General features: G+C 37.9%; 2 protein-coding genes across 2 annotated transcripts; one reads left to right on the forward strand and one right to left on the reverse strand.

Annotated features, from left to right (window-relative positions):
• Window positions 1–6,833: 6,833 nt before the first annotated feature.
• LOC117371395 (serine/threonine-protein kinase 35-like) lies at window positions 6,834–10,446 on the forward strand. The gene is made up of 3 exons (XM_033967068.2): window positions 6,834–7,325; window positions 7,681–8,404; window positions 9,198–10,446. Exons 1-2 carry the CDS (start codon window positions 6,986–6,988, stop codon window positions 8,394–8,396), a joined length of 1,056 nt encoding a protein of 351 aa, XP_033822959.1. The 5' UTR covers window positions 6,834–6,985; the 3' UTR covers window positions 8,397–8,404; window positions 9,198–10,446.
• Window positions 10,447–10,658: 212 nt separating this feature from the next.
• arfrp1 (ADP-ribosylation factor related protein 1) lies at window positions 10,659–13,602 on the reverse strand. The gene is made up of 7 exons (XM_033966307.2): window positions 13,210–13,602; window positions 13,046–13,133; window positions 12,894–12,976; window positions 12,513–12,594; window positions 12,365–12,435; window positions 12,181–12,281; window positions 10,659–11,708 (listed from the first exon to the last, which is right to left on the reverse strand). Exons 1-7 carry the CDS (start codon window positions 13,300–13,302, stop codon window positions 11,621–11,623), a joined length of 606 nt encoding a protein of 201 aa, XP_033822198.1. The 5' UTR covers window positions 13,303–13,602; the 3' UTR covers window positions 10,659–11,620.
• Window positions 13,603–14,079: the final 477 nt, after the last annotated feature.

A 14,079-nucleotide genomic window follows, 5' to 3' on the forward strand; every position in this document is an offset into this window, starting at 1 on the left:
AAGCACAAGACTGGTTTTATAATAGTGTAGTTCAGTGGAGAACGTGCAGTGACTATATTGTGAAACCCCTTTAAACAGCTGACTTGGTTGTTCCAAATGTTTAGTGGAGATCCCTCATTAATGCTCAAGGCTGTGCATGTGTAACTTGATTTATTTCTCTTGATTTCCTGGCAGTGGTGGCCCAGATAAGCAAATGTGTCTTGGCTGAAGATGCACTGAAACTATGTCATCTGGTAAAGACATCAGCTGTACAGCTATACAGCACTGTCAGGGAGATCACAGCGAGCCACATTCAAATAAAAATCTGTGTAAAATCTTGGCTTGCCATCTCAAGTTTGTTTGGGTACTGGCCTTGTTAAGTTGGACGGGGTGAAGTTGAAAGTTGGGCCCATAAGAGTTGGGGTTTTTTGTGTACAATTTTTCCCGCTATAACTTTAACAAAGAGAATATATTAGCTTTTAAGGAAACCGCAACTTGCCACTCAATGAAAGGATGGTTAGTTCTAATATTTACTTTTGTTTTTTACTTACTTTTTGTTATTTAGTTATTACTTTTTTAGTTTTAGCACCACTATAGTGCAGTAAAATAATGATATAAAAAATATAACAGCATTGAAGGATGGGTCAAATACAGAGACAGGTTTTCTCACAGGGGAAACAAAGCACTTTATGTTAGCTGGACAAATTTCCAGTAGAGGGAGCTTTTTTTACATTGAAGTCTATGGTAAAATGTTCTGTTTATTTTAATTAATAGTTGAAAAACTTTGAAAAGTAATATCAATGATTCCAAGACAACGAACAGCCATTTTCAGTCAAAGGTTGGAAGGTTTAAAACAGGACAAAGTGTTGGCAGAGAGACAATAATATAAGTATAATATAATATAATAATTATTTCCAGTAATTCTGTGGACTGATTAAAGGTTTTGTCTTTTTTTACTGTGCAATTTTGCTTTATTCATTGGTCTCTCATGTTGTATGTCTTATGTAGATAGCCGTAATATTTCCTTCCACGATCTCCTTCTGTACAATCATAATAACTCATCAGAGAGGCCTCCGCAGTGTCAGCTCGGTGGTGTGCGTTTGTGCCTTTGTTACGTTTCAGGAAATGAGCTCTTCACGCACTGAGCAGCCGGGGACGTTCGACTGGAGACTTCCTTATGAGAAGACTATCAACCTGCCACATTTAATAAACCTGGATGAAGCAGGCTACTGTGTTTAATGAGTCATTGTTGTGGGGTTTTGACTGTTCATTCAGAAGATATATTTAGTCTTTATATGCTCCAATAAGCAGATCAAGATCCAGTTCAGTTACATATAGGTTTTTCATATAGTCATGAGGGGTTCGGCCATAAGAGGAAAAGTGGCAAAATATGAAATGAAATAAAATGAAAATAATAATAATAATAAATAAATAAATAAATGTAATTAAATATGGTAAGTTTTGGATTTTTTTTTTTGTTTTTTTTTTGTTTTTTTTGTTTTTGTTGTTTTTTTTTGCTTTGGCTTCAGAAATAAATCAGATTAGGCCTATTTATGTTAGAAATCAGTCACGATACCAGTCCAAATTCTATGCTTCAGTTTTTTTTTTTCAAGAACGAAAAGTGTGATAACAAAAGAAAAATCCAATAAATAAAACTGGCACATCGGAGCAATTTTTCAAAACCCCATTTAATTTGGAGAGTGACCTTTACAACCCAAAGGGCAAACAAATCAATTTCTCCCAATGCCAGTGCTGCGTTATTTCCCATTGGCTGTTGTATTGTTTTGATTTGGTGTAATAACAGCCAAAAGCCCAGGTATGGCGCAGTATGTGAGAGCAATTACTGTGGGCAAATGGTTTTCAGAAGGTAGGTAGGTTTTACAAAAGCAATGAATTTCATCAAGCTATCCAAACCCTGGTCTTATAGGGTCTGTCTGGTGAATACAGAGTAGTCCAGGCATAACCCTCCAATCACAGGGAGTAGATTCATTACAGCCACAAACCTCCAAGTCAGCACAACATCAGGCTCTCTATATTTGTGATCAAACCAGTACAGCCAACCACCAATGCAGAAAAAAGACATCATACTCAGAGAGGCAAGGATGTGGACTGGATCTTTAGCAAGATACCAACACTATTTATTTACATAATGGAGCACTTTACCTTAAAGAGTGGACAACTGAGTGATACTGTGTATTTGTAGAGTTGCCCCAACAGACACATCCAACCAAGACCAAGGAAGATCAAAACACTTTGTGAGCCATGGGACAGTGTAATTCAATAAAGAATGGTAGCATCCTTGAATTCTAGGGCTGAACAAATAAATACATACATAACTTTTATTCATTTTTTATTTTTTGTACACAAATAGCACAAATAGCACCAAACATAATATATTTTAAGGAACATGCATTTAACATGCAAGATTATTTCCCTGTGACTAAAAGTGCATTATTATTTGAGCATTATTTCTGCTCATATGAATAGGTAAAATGTTTTGTTATTTCACCCATTAAATTATATCTTTTTCTCTTTTAATAATAATTTTCCATCTAAACTCTTTTCACTCTTTCATTCCTCTTTCGTTATCCTGTTTGTGACGCATGATTTAATTATTGATCCATCCATGATCCATCCTAACCTTATTCACGTGGTCTCCCCTCCCAAGACATGCTTTTATAATCTCATATATTTTAGCACTATACTCTAAGGATGTACTCGCCTTGTGGTGTTGAACTCATCCTAGAAAATGTCAATAGCTCAATTAGGAGGGGCCTTTTTCACCATTACCTCACTGCTCCATCTGAGAGCAGGTCATAACACGGGTTATGGTTAGTGAGCTGACGTCTGACATCTCAATCTCAATTCTACTTGTTCACTAATGAATGCTGCTCTGTGATAGTAAAAGGTCAGCCCCCTTCTCTTGTCTATTACAAGGTTTAGTAATTTTATTTAAAAAGTATTTTATAGTTCACACAATAAGGAGACTAGAGTGGCTGTATATTCATAACATTTGATAATAACATTTTAACTGTAAAACATAATCAATCTCTTACTATTAGAGGTTTCATAGCTGATGCATTTTTTTTTAAATCCACAACAGCCAGTGGCAGATAAGCTCTGCCAATATGAATGGGGCCGATGTTCATTATTTCCCCAGAATGTATTATTTAAAATTATTATGAACAAAAAACTGTCTACACAATGTGTTGCTCTGCATAACAATACTATAATTAGGAAAAAATAATATCTTTGTCAATGATATTTTGACATCCATAGCCTTGTTTTACAACAAGTCTGCAAGACAGTGCCTTTTTTGTACTGAAGTGTTCAAATAATGTGTTATGTCTTATGTTTAATCAGGTGGTCAGCCCAAATCAAAAATCAGCCTGTGCTGGAGATGAAAGCCGATAGCTGATCACTGCAAATATGGGTGAGATATATCTGTTAGTCAATATATCAGGCCAATGTTTAATTCTCAGGTACTCCCACAGTCTGTCAGGAAAAAATCTACTATGTGCTTCATCACTATCACAAAAAGGTGCAACAAATGAATATGTTAATGTTTGGATTGAACCATTTACTAACAAAGAATAAAGAACTGTACTTTTTCTCAGTTGTAAATGCTTAATCGTGAATAGTTTAGTAAAGTAAACACATAATATAAAAAAAAAAATGTTTGTGGCATTTTTGTTTTGAATTTTGATTCAAAGACAGAGCTATAAGAAAACCAGAGGGGCTGATCAGAGCTGAAAGAGTCCATTAGACTGGAGCCCAAGCCCACAGACACATGGTCCCAGGAGAGCGTTACACATATTACTATTGATTCCTCTGTGTTCTCCTGTCATCGTGTGACAAGACTAAGCTTCCTGCAGTGTTAGCAACAAAATGCTAGGCCTGCGTTGTTATGAATGGGATGGTCTGTGAGGTTAGTTTATTCAGTTTATTTTACAGAGAACATGTACAAAAGCATTAATCAAAAAAACACTGAAGAGATGTTTTGTACCAGACTACAGCTCTCGGAGCTCATTTCCATCTGTAGTCTCTGAAACATGCAAAACACATAATATACAAATAGTGCAAAACAATGCAATCTATATACAAATAGTGATAAAAATTACAATTATATTTAGTATCTTCATCTTCCCACCATACTCCCTCTGTGCCCTAGAAACTAGATTTAATCTAGTTGCTAGTTAGAATTTGTTTTTCCTACATTTGTTGGCACTTAATGTTGGTACTTCTGTTTTGTTCAAATATATTTTCTTAATTCTGCACTAAACATTTTGAAGTCTTTGAATAACTTTAAATGTGTTGGTAGTTTGTTCCATTCTGTTATAGTTTTGTAAGAGAATGCTGATTGGCCTAGATCTGTTTTTCTTTTAGTTATGCTACACTGGCCACTGCATTTTGTTGTTCTGGTCATCTGTTCAGATGTTAATCTGAAAACCTTTTGAATGATGGAGGTGCCATATTGTTAATAATCTTGAATTTCAAATTCCAAGGGTTGTGTTGTTGTCTTATTTGTTTGTGACTAACATGAAATACCAAAATTTAGATGAGATGATATCATTACATTCATGTAGGTTTTGGTTCCTTGGGTTGTCAATAAGTGTCTTATATGCTTGAAATCAGACAAATTATATTTTAGTGTAACAAACCATTTTTTTCTATCGTGCTTACTGTTGAATCTAAAATTCTGCAAAGGTGAACTCAGTGACATTTTTATCATTCCCCCCTTAACTTTAACTGAGGTGTAAGTTTTGTGATTTTGATATTGTTGCCATTTTTTTGACATTTAAAGTTAAATAGCAATCAACCATACAGCAGTTTTGTCCATTGCCACTGATAATTTGGCTGCCACTTGTTCAGGGTCCTTCCCATCCGTGTAGATGGCAAACATCTGTACACATGTGTCGTCACACATGGATCATTAATGTATAAACTGAACAAAAGTGGCCTCAGGACAGAGTCTTGTGATACTCCCATGGTGCACAGCCCTAGTTGTGACACCACATCATTTACATGGAGACATTGAGACACTACTGTCATTTTTAAAGCTGCTAATGTAACTTTACTGGATATATAGCACCTGTTTGTATCCATGAAGATGTTATTGTTTGGTATGTTCCACATACTATTACATATCTGTTAGAATCGTGACTGGCTGGTGACATCACCAGGTCAAGTTACAGGTCAGACCTCTGGAGATGCAAGCTCACTCACAGTAATGCATGGTTTCAAGGTTTGTGATAAAAACAATGAATAGATGCAAGATAGTTACATTTACTGGTACTGTGGAACCTATAATCAATAACATCTCTATTGAGACGGGTGTATGCTTACTCTCCACTTGCCCGGTAAATTTAGGATAATGTCTATGTGTATGTTTTATACAGTAACAAAGAGATGTGTATTCTGGATGCCAGGCAACTCTCCACCAGATATGTGACATAATGCATAGTCCCACTCAGTCTAGATAAGAAAACTGTAAAGGCCCATTTTGCCCAGGTCATCATACATCTAACTCCATCACAGACAGGAAGTGGCAGCTATGGTTAAATGTAACCTTGCACTCCAGACTGTCAATAGTCCCCTGACAGTGAATCACGTGTTCACTGCCTGTGCTGAGAATGCATTAGACAGAGCTCCAGCCATCTCCCCCACATGGGCATTAATCTGTGCATATTGATCTGGTGAGAGGGCGGGGAGGTGAGGGGCCAGAAGACAAGGGGCGTTATTATTGGCCCACTGTTGCAGCATTGGGCGACAGCAGTTGGCCTGTTTTGCAGACAGTCAAATAGTACCCTCTAGTGGATTGACTTATTATTTCTTCAGCAATTTATGTCTCAAAAAATAGGTTCTAAAAAAAAAAAAAAAAAAAAAAAAAAAAAAAAAAATTAAAAAAAAATTCCCAGTCTCTGTGCTGTAATCTCAATGTGTAATATTTGACAAGAGACATAGGTCACTATTAAACTTAGGTGACTGCCACTGACTTGAGAAGAGAATTTCCCATTTGATTTAACTTAAGACATTCACACATGATGTAGTGTAGGGTTAGGGTCACCTTTGCATGCTAATTTCTAAGAATATTCTACAAGGAGGGGTCCCAAACTGGACAATATCCAAAAAAGGCATAGTCCTACTAAAAGCCATATTGTTTTGTTTTTTTATTTTTTATTTTTTTAATGACATGTGACACTGGTTATTGGAGATCTAACATAGGCTATCTCTCAAATACAAGCAGCAAAGATGATGGCCATTAGTATAATCTACTCATGTTGCAAAAATGTTATTATTATTATTTATTTATTTATTTATTTATTTATTTATTTATTTATTTATTTATTTATTTATTTATTTATTTATTTATTTATTTATTTATTCATTAATAATAAAGGTATACAACATCTATGGCATAACAAAACAGTTCCACAAATAAAAATCAGAACAGAAAAAAAAAGAAAAAAGGAAAAACAATACCAGGGGTTGTCCATAAGATTTAGATCGTCTATTACATTTTTAAGTTTCACAGCATCTTTCTTTTCCAGAAAACTTACAAATGAGAAAAAAGACAAAATTCTTTATGAAATGTGAGAAAGGATGGTTTGGTTTTTAAGAACCTGCACTTGTGGACAAAGAATTTACCCATAATAAAGATTACATTAAAATAATTTCACTTTTTTTTTTGGTCATGCATAAGAATACCAAAAATGATATCTTTGCTGGTAAAGTCTTATAAATCTGGAATCCTGAGGAGGAAAATGTATAATTTACAGTCTACACTTCCATGATCAGAAGTAGGCGGGTCCAGTGGCAACATTTCCTACTTTCTCCACGCTGCTTCCGGTATGCTGCTTTCATAACTCCATCTGAACTACTTCGGTGTGGTTTGCGATGGTCTGCTGGGTCAGGGAAGGTGGGATGAGCAGGTCCTGAAACTGTTCTAGGCCGGGACGCTGGACGTGCAGAGGTTTTGCGTTGTGCGCCTTCACTGGACCATGACATGGAGCGGGAACGCGAGCACGGCCTGGCGCACAGGGTCACTGCGCCCCGCTACAGTCTCCTGCGGGAGGTGGGCAGGGGGACGTACGGGGTGGTGTACGAGGCTCAATCGCGGAAGTCTGGGGCAAAGGTGGCGGTGAAAAAGCTGCGTTGCGATGCGCCGGAGAACGTGGAGCTCGCCCTGCAGGAGTTTTGGGCGCTCACAAGTTTGGAGAAACGACACGAGAACGTAGTGCATTTGGAAGAGTGCGTCCTGCAAAGAAATGGTCTGGCCCAAAAGATGAGTCACGGCAACAAGAGATCCAAACAATACCTGCGTCTGGTCGAGACATCTCTGAAAGGTAAACCTCTCTGTGTGCGTGTTTGATTAGATTAAACTTAAATCTAAAGCTCGAGAGTTTTCTCCATGATGGCAGTCAGTTTATTAGCGTCATGGGGGGTGGGGAATGTCTGTGCGTGGAGTAATAGACCTATTCTTTATGTGTATTGATGATTTGCATGGTTAATTGCTATGACAACACTACTAGATCTCTTGAATAAGCTCTTGAGTTCACAAATATACTTGCCATGGTCATCATATAAACATATTTACATTCTCAAATGGATATTTTCCCCAAATTCTTCACCCCTATTTTTTGATGTGTGCTGCTTATGTCAATAATGGAAGATGTATATTCTGTCTTTGCTGAGTTTCAGGTGAGAGAGTTCTCAGCAGCCCCGATGAACCCTGTTATCTCTGGTTTGTCATGGAGTTCTGTGAAGGGGGTGACCTTAACCATTTCATACTGTCTCGCCACCCTGACCCTCAGACCAACAACCGCTTTATGCTGCAACTGACCAGTGCTGTCGCCTTCTTGCACCAAAACAACATCGTCCACCGCGACCTCAAACCAGATAACATCCTCATCTCTCACAAGTCCGGCTCACCTGTGCTCAAAGTGGCTGATTTTGGGCTGAGCAAGGTTTGTGCAGGTTTTCAAAACAGGGCTGAAGGTAAAGAATGTGAAGACGGCAACAAAAATGTCAATTTGAATAAATATTGGCTGTCATCCGCATGTGGCTCTGACTTCTATATGGCCCCAGAGGTATGGGAGGGCCATTACACTGCCAAGGCTGATATTTTTGCTATGGGCATCATCATCTGGGCCATGTTAGAGAGAATCACCTTCATTGACGCAGAGACCAAGAGGGAGTTGCTCGGGACCTACGTGAGACAGGCAGGGGGCATTGTACCGGTGGGCGAAGCACTGCTGGAGAACCCTAAGATGGTCCTCAGTATTCCGCAGAAGCGCAGGTCTCAGATGGGTGAAGGGATGAGGAAGCTGCTACGGGACATGCTGGCTGTTAATCCTGCAGACAGACCTGACGCCTTCCAACTGCAGACCAGAATGGACCAAGTCAGCTCTGCCTGACCCTTAAGGTAAAACTATCTATGATAAATATTAATGCAGCCTTCAATATAAAAAGTCATTATATCAGCACCATGACCACACAAATACTGGGTTAGGTTGTGACAGTGATTCAAAATGAAACAAAACAAACTACCGTCTTTATCAGACTTGTATTAAAGTTGGATTTTACAGTTAAATTTGACTAGATTTACATCTGAGGCTCTTAAACAATTAAATGTATTGCATTACTTTACATTCACAGGCATGTCCAAACTTGGACCGAGGGGCCAATTACAGACCAATATTTCTTTGCCTTCCAGGTAAATAGGCCTCACTCGTGTGTATTTCTTGCTGATCATGTATAACCGGTTACATTATACCGGAACATGGAGCATGTTCGTTATCATTCATGATGAAAACGTGTTACAAGTAAAGTTTTATGTAGTACTTGCTTGAATGCGCACAGGTTAGATGCTGAAACTGCATTTGTACTCCACTGTACTTATACAAGTGCAATGACAATAAAGTTCAATCTGAATCTAAAGATGGCAGTGGCACTGGACCTGCAGAGACTGGCCTCATTCCTAGGGCAAAGCCTCTGAAACTTCTCCAGTGTTTTTACCTCAGTAAAGTCTTGTGGCTCAGATGTGATTTCTGGTGGATTGCCTAGTTATGATAACTGTTTGAACAATTCTAATGTGAACCATGTTTATAATAGACAATGTGGAAATAGTTGCCATTTCACTTTGCACTTTGTAAAAGCAAGGTGGGGGTCAAGATGCAGCATCAGTGCCATTAATGTTCATGTGTCTTTTCTTACAGATTGTGATGTCACTTCAAGCTGCTGCTTTCTGCCTCAAGGGAAAAGCTGAAGATGGACAAAGGCTTTTTTCAACAGATTCCTCTTCTGCCTTAAAAGACCATAAGATTCAGATCATCTCACCCAGAACTTGATAATGAAATGTTTGTTAAAAAGGGTTGTGGAACATTTTGCATTCTAGATCTAAAGTACAGTATATTATGGTATAACAGTATAAGATTGACCTTATATTGTTGTAGCGTAACAGCTTTGTATGCTTTTTTTGCAAATGATTGTAGCTTTTAGCAATAACTGACAAGACTGGTTTTAATGTTGTTACGATTACTTCTTCTGTTTACATCAGAGTATTGGGAGTGTGCGGTGGTTGAGGCATTTGCATGCTTTGGTTCACTTTGTTTCACATGTATTATTCGTGGTACCATGGGATCAAGTGCTATTTATTTTGAATTTGTAGTGAACCAGGTCCAAGGTGTGTTGACCCATTCATTAACTGATGATGGATTACCATTAGCGTGCACACTGTAGCACCCTAAAATTAAATGTGCTCTTGATCTGGATGTGCTTTGACTCATATTAAGGTTCAGTATGTTTCTGACTGTGAACCACCGACTATGACCAGAAGTATCCAATTTATCAATAAATTACAAAAATTAAACAAATTATTTTAATCAGTTAATTATATATAGAGTGCATGGTGCTTCCAGTTGGAGCACTGATGTCATCACTTTGTTTACACAATGCCTTTGGTTTTAAGTGATTATCAAGACAGAATGTTTAACCCGTGTGTATAACTGTAATATGCAATGTAATCTTATAACTCTGGGGGGAGTCTTTGAAAGTTTTGCTGCAGGTTTAGCACCTGTACTGCCTTAAACTAAATCTTGATGATTTAGGCTTACTACCTCATTTGGAGCCATTTTCTGGTGCACTCATTTCAGCTTTTTGTTTACCTTGGGAAAGTATTTGTGGTGGGGGTAAAGTGATGCAGTTTTTGCACACATTTTGATTACTATATACTTGAATTCTAGCCTTTTATTGTGTATAGTTCTATGTATATTTGTTACTACTCATTAATTCCAACATTCGGAATTTGTGTAGAGTTAAAATATTTCATGACTTTTTGACTAGTTCTGGGGCACGTCAAGACTTTAACCTGTTTTCTTGTCATGCAAAATAGTTTACGACTCCTATTTTCATGGTTCAGCAGATCTTACATAGGTGATTATGCTGTTTTTTATGCCATCTGCCCACCTCAACACAACTCAAACCAATTCAGGTTCTTAAGAGACTCCTTGATTACCATGGGGAGGGCACTAATGTGAATTATCTTGTTTTGATTTTCAAGTTGGAATATATATATATAATATATATAAAAAATAAAGGTTGAGTGTAAGTCTGGGTGTATTGTGTATTCAATTGCAAATGTCACATGTGATGTAGTGAAAATATTTAATGCACAAAGCTTTTGGTTTTTCCAAGTTTGTATCATCCTTTATTAAGAGACAAGAAAAACACCAATTGTAATACAAAAGGTTAATACAAGGTAGTAAATGAGTGACAACCTTGTATTTAAATGCTGCCATTAAAACATGACATCTCTTGCCAACACCAAACCCACAAAATATTAAGTATGTATGCATCCATATGCTGCTTGAAGCGCACATCAGGTAGTTTTAGCACCACCCTTGCAGAAATCCTCAATCCATTCTTCTGACCTGTGTGCGTTCATATGCTTGTGGCTGGATGCTGAGAACACTCTCACTTAATCCATTTGCGACTCAGTATTTTGATCACAAACCATTTCAAAAGTTGCTTAAGTAGTTCTTCAAAATGTAATGCTCTTAAGATACTTGATACAAAGTATCTTTACCATTTTTTGGATTTCATAGTGTTCCTTACGTCACAGCTTCCAGAATTGCCATTGCTCTGGCATGAGCAAACGACTTGGTGCATTGTTGATTGGAACCTCCATTCGGAAAGTTGTATATACGGTTTTCCAGATACCACCGTTTCAATTTATTTGAAATTAATCTTGTGTTTAGCTTTACATAATTGTTACAAAGATGTTTAAAATGGTTCTACAATATAGCTAATACAATTATAAGGTACTTCAAATGTGTATATTTAATCAAGAAATCCAACTTAGACACAATAATTATGATACAAAAGTACAACAGCTTTTTTAGAATTTGAGATGAAGTGGGTGTGAGATACAATTCCTTTCTGTAACAATATAATACAATAAACACTTATCAGGTTGCTGTCAGTGTTCTGCTGATTTCATGGGGACCCTGTCCTCCATCTGCTAATGATGAACTTGTAGCGAAAACAGTGTCTAAAGTCACAGCAAACAAACAGAAGGTGGTAGACCAGTTCCAGCCACAGGTGGAATGTGAGTGCTAAAGTGCAGGTGGACCAGGAGGAGCTAAGTGATGTCCTTTTGTCTGGGCGGCCGGTGGATGTTCCGCACCACACACTTCACCATCCACTCAATGCCTTCATTCACCCCATCCCTGCAACAGTTATACGAGTTAACACATTGTATTAAAGCAGTGATGGCCAGAAACCATGCAAATGTATCTGAATATGGCAGATGAGGTACTTTTGAAGGCCCTTCACTATATATTTAGTGTGCATTACATTTTATCTGCATTACTGTATTTAGTTAAGCAATTACATCCACTTGCAGTAGCAAACCATAAAATGGAAAAGGAAGACATCTTTATATTATAAAGCCATTTAAATTCATATAAACAATTAGATGTTTCTTTAGAATAAAGTACAGATGGGAGAATGGTGTGTGAATTGTCAACATATCAGCTAGTAAAATATGGGTCACTGACAGAAAAAAAGTGGGAGGTACTACCCCACAAGACACTGGCAAAAATCAGTTTTAAATTGGGCATAAGATTCTCAATACTTTCCAAGCATTTAACTCCTCACAGACAGTGACTTTCTGATTATCTATACATCTACTTTACTTACCCTGTGAGGGCCGTACATGGCTGAACCAAGCAATCTCTTTTGCCAATCTTGGGGGCACAGTCACTGAAGGCTGTTTTAATGTCAGGCACAGATAAGCAGTTCTATGTTAAAACAATAAGTAAAGAATTTAGACGACATAAGAAGCCAAAACATAAAAAGTAATGTGCTTGGTGTGAAAATGTACCGGTACGTCCTGTTTGTTGGCAAGCACCAGCAATGGAACACCTTCTAATGCTTCACTGCTTATCATTTTTTCTGTAGATTTCAACAATGGACAATGTAATTGGTGATTAAGAAGGGAAACATTGACTCTGCACTATAGTAAGACTGACCAAAAGCCTCCTTGGACTCAGATAGTCGCTCTTCATCAGTTGAATCAATTACATAGATGACTCCATGTGACTCCGCATAATACTAAATAATAATAAAAAAAATACATGTTATGGGGTAATACATAGTAGTAAATGAAGAAGTTATATTTCCCACCCAATACTGCTTCTGATGCTTTACGTTTAAATGTGCATTTCTTGAGGGGACTAAACGATCTATTTTAATCTAAACATTCCAGTAGGAATATAGCCAGAAGCTCCCTGTTAGATTGCGTAATGAATCATCATGCAAATAACACTGTAAGCAAACGTGCATGGGAATGATGCTGTGGTGAGGATCATTAGTGTTCATCATTAGAATTGAAACAGTGAGCAATCACGTACTTTGTCCCACAGAGACTGCAGCTCCTCCTGACCTCCCAGATCCCAGAACATGAGCCGAGCTTTGCCCACATCGATGGTGCCGACTGTAAAGAAATGCCCCAAAATGAGAACACAGTAGTTTGGACTCTACATTACATGATTATCTAACTTACTGTTCAGACCAACTGTCGTTGTTATCTTTGAAAGATTCATTCCTTTGTAATTTTTGCTGAATTTTGTTTTAGTTTGTTCCAGAAAGGTCTGCAGAAAGTGTTACAGTAAAACACAGCAGGGTAAAGGACTTTCTCTTGAAGAAATTATACATTTTTATATTTACCGTTTTTCCGGCGTTGTCTAGTCCCAGGATAAGGACGCAGTACTCGTCCTTTTGGAACATATACTTGTATAAGCCTGATAATAACGTGTACATGTTGGACAGCGATGTAAACAAACTCTTGCTAAAGCTAACGGAGAGTTAGCCGCTCTCCGTTCGGAGACTTCACTGTGCTCTCATCCGAGAATAGTCCTCCTCTCTCCGGACACAGTCATGTGAGGCCCGCACCCTAGTGCATTTATGTCAGCGACAAAACATGTATGACAATCCAAAAAAGTACACAGACTCTGGAGTTGTCGTTAGTTCGGGCAAAGTAGAGTTGCTACAGGCGCTACGTGTACATGGCTGAAGGATGATGGGAGATCTTCTTCACGAGCGTTCCAGAGTACACGCCTCGTGGAGCACGGGCAGTGCTGCCCCTGTCGGTGACGAGGTTCAGCACAGCCTGAATATGAACCAATGCCCCTGCTCTGGTGGTGCTGCTGGTGGTCACTTTTTTGTTAAATCAGGAGTGGTCTAATGCGATAGGGCAATCCACTTGTGATGCAAGGATTCTTCTTTGAGGCAAGGTAAGCTATCTTTAAGTTACTCTGTATTGGAGGTTAGTCTAGGTGTGATGTTGTGAAAGTCAACCAAGCAATGTAAAATCGATTTTTTTTGTCTTTCATCTAGTCTAAACAATTGGGTTACAGCGTTAGCTTGAGATGCGTGCTAGCTACAAATTGAAAAAAGTGCTATCATATCTAAAAAGTAGAAATCATCATCATCATCATCATCATCATCATCATCATCATCCCAGTTTATTGAACATATAAACAGCACATTTAAAATAATGATTGCATCACTGGACAATGTTATTTTTAGACACAACAC

Source organism: Periophthalmus magnuspinnatus, chromosome 5 (assembly GCF_009829125.3).
Source record: "Periophthalmus magnuspinnatus isolate fPerMag1 chromosome 5, fPerMag1.2.pri, whole genome shotgun sequence".
NCBI lineage: Eukaryota > Metazoa > Chordata > Actinopteri > Gobiiformes > Gobiidae > Periophthalmus > Periophthalmus magnuspinnatus.

Coding starts and splice junctions, on each gene's coding strand:
- arfrp1 (XM_033966307.2), bottom strand. CDS start 13,302: ATGTACACGTTATTATCAGGCTTATACAAGTATATGTTCCAAAAGGAC. Junction 12,436..12,512: donor TGAGTCCAAGGAGGCTTTTG/GTCAGTCTTACT, acceptor TGAAATCTACAG/AAAAAATGATAAGCAGTGAA. Junction 12,282..12,364: donor CCAACAAACAGGACGTACCG/GTACATTTTCAC, acceptor GTTTTAACATAG/AACTGCTTATCTGTGCCTGA.
- LOC117371395 (XM_033967068.2), top strand. CDS start 6,986: ATGGAGCGGGAACGCGAGCACGGCCTGGCGCACAGGGTCACTGCGCCC. Junction 7,326..7,680: donor GGTCGAGACATCTCTGAAAG/GTAAACCTCTCT, acceptor GCTGAGTTTCAG/GTGAGAGAGTTCTCAGCAGC.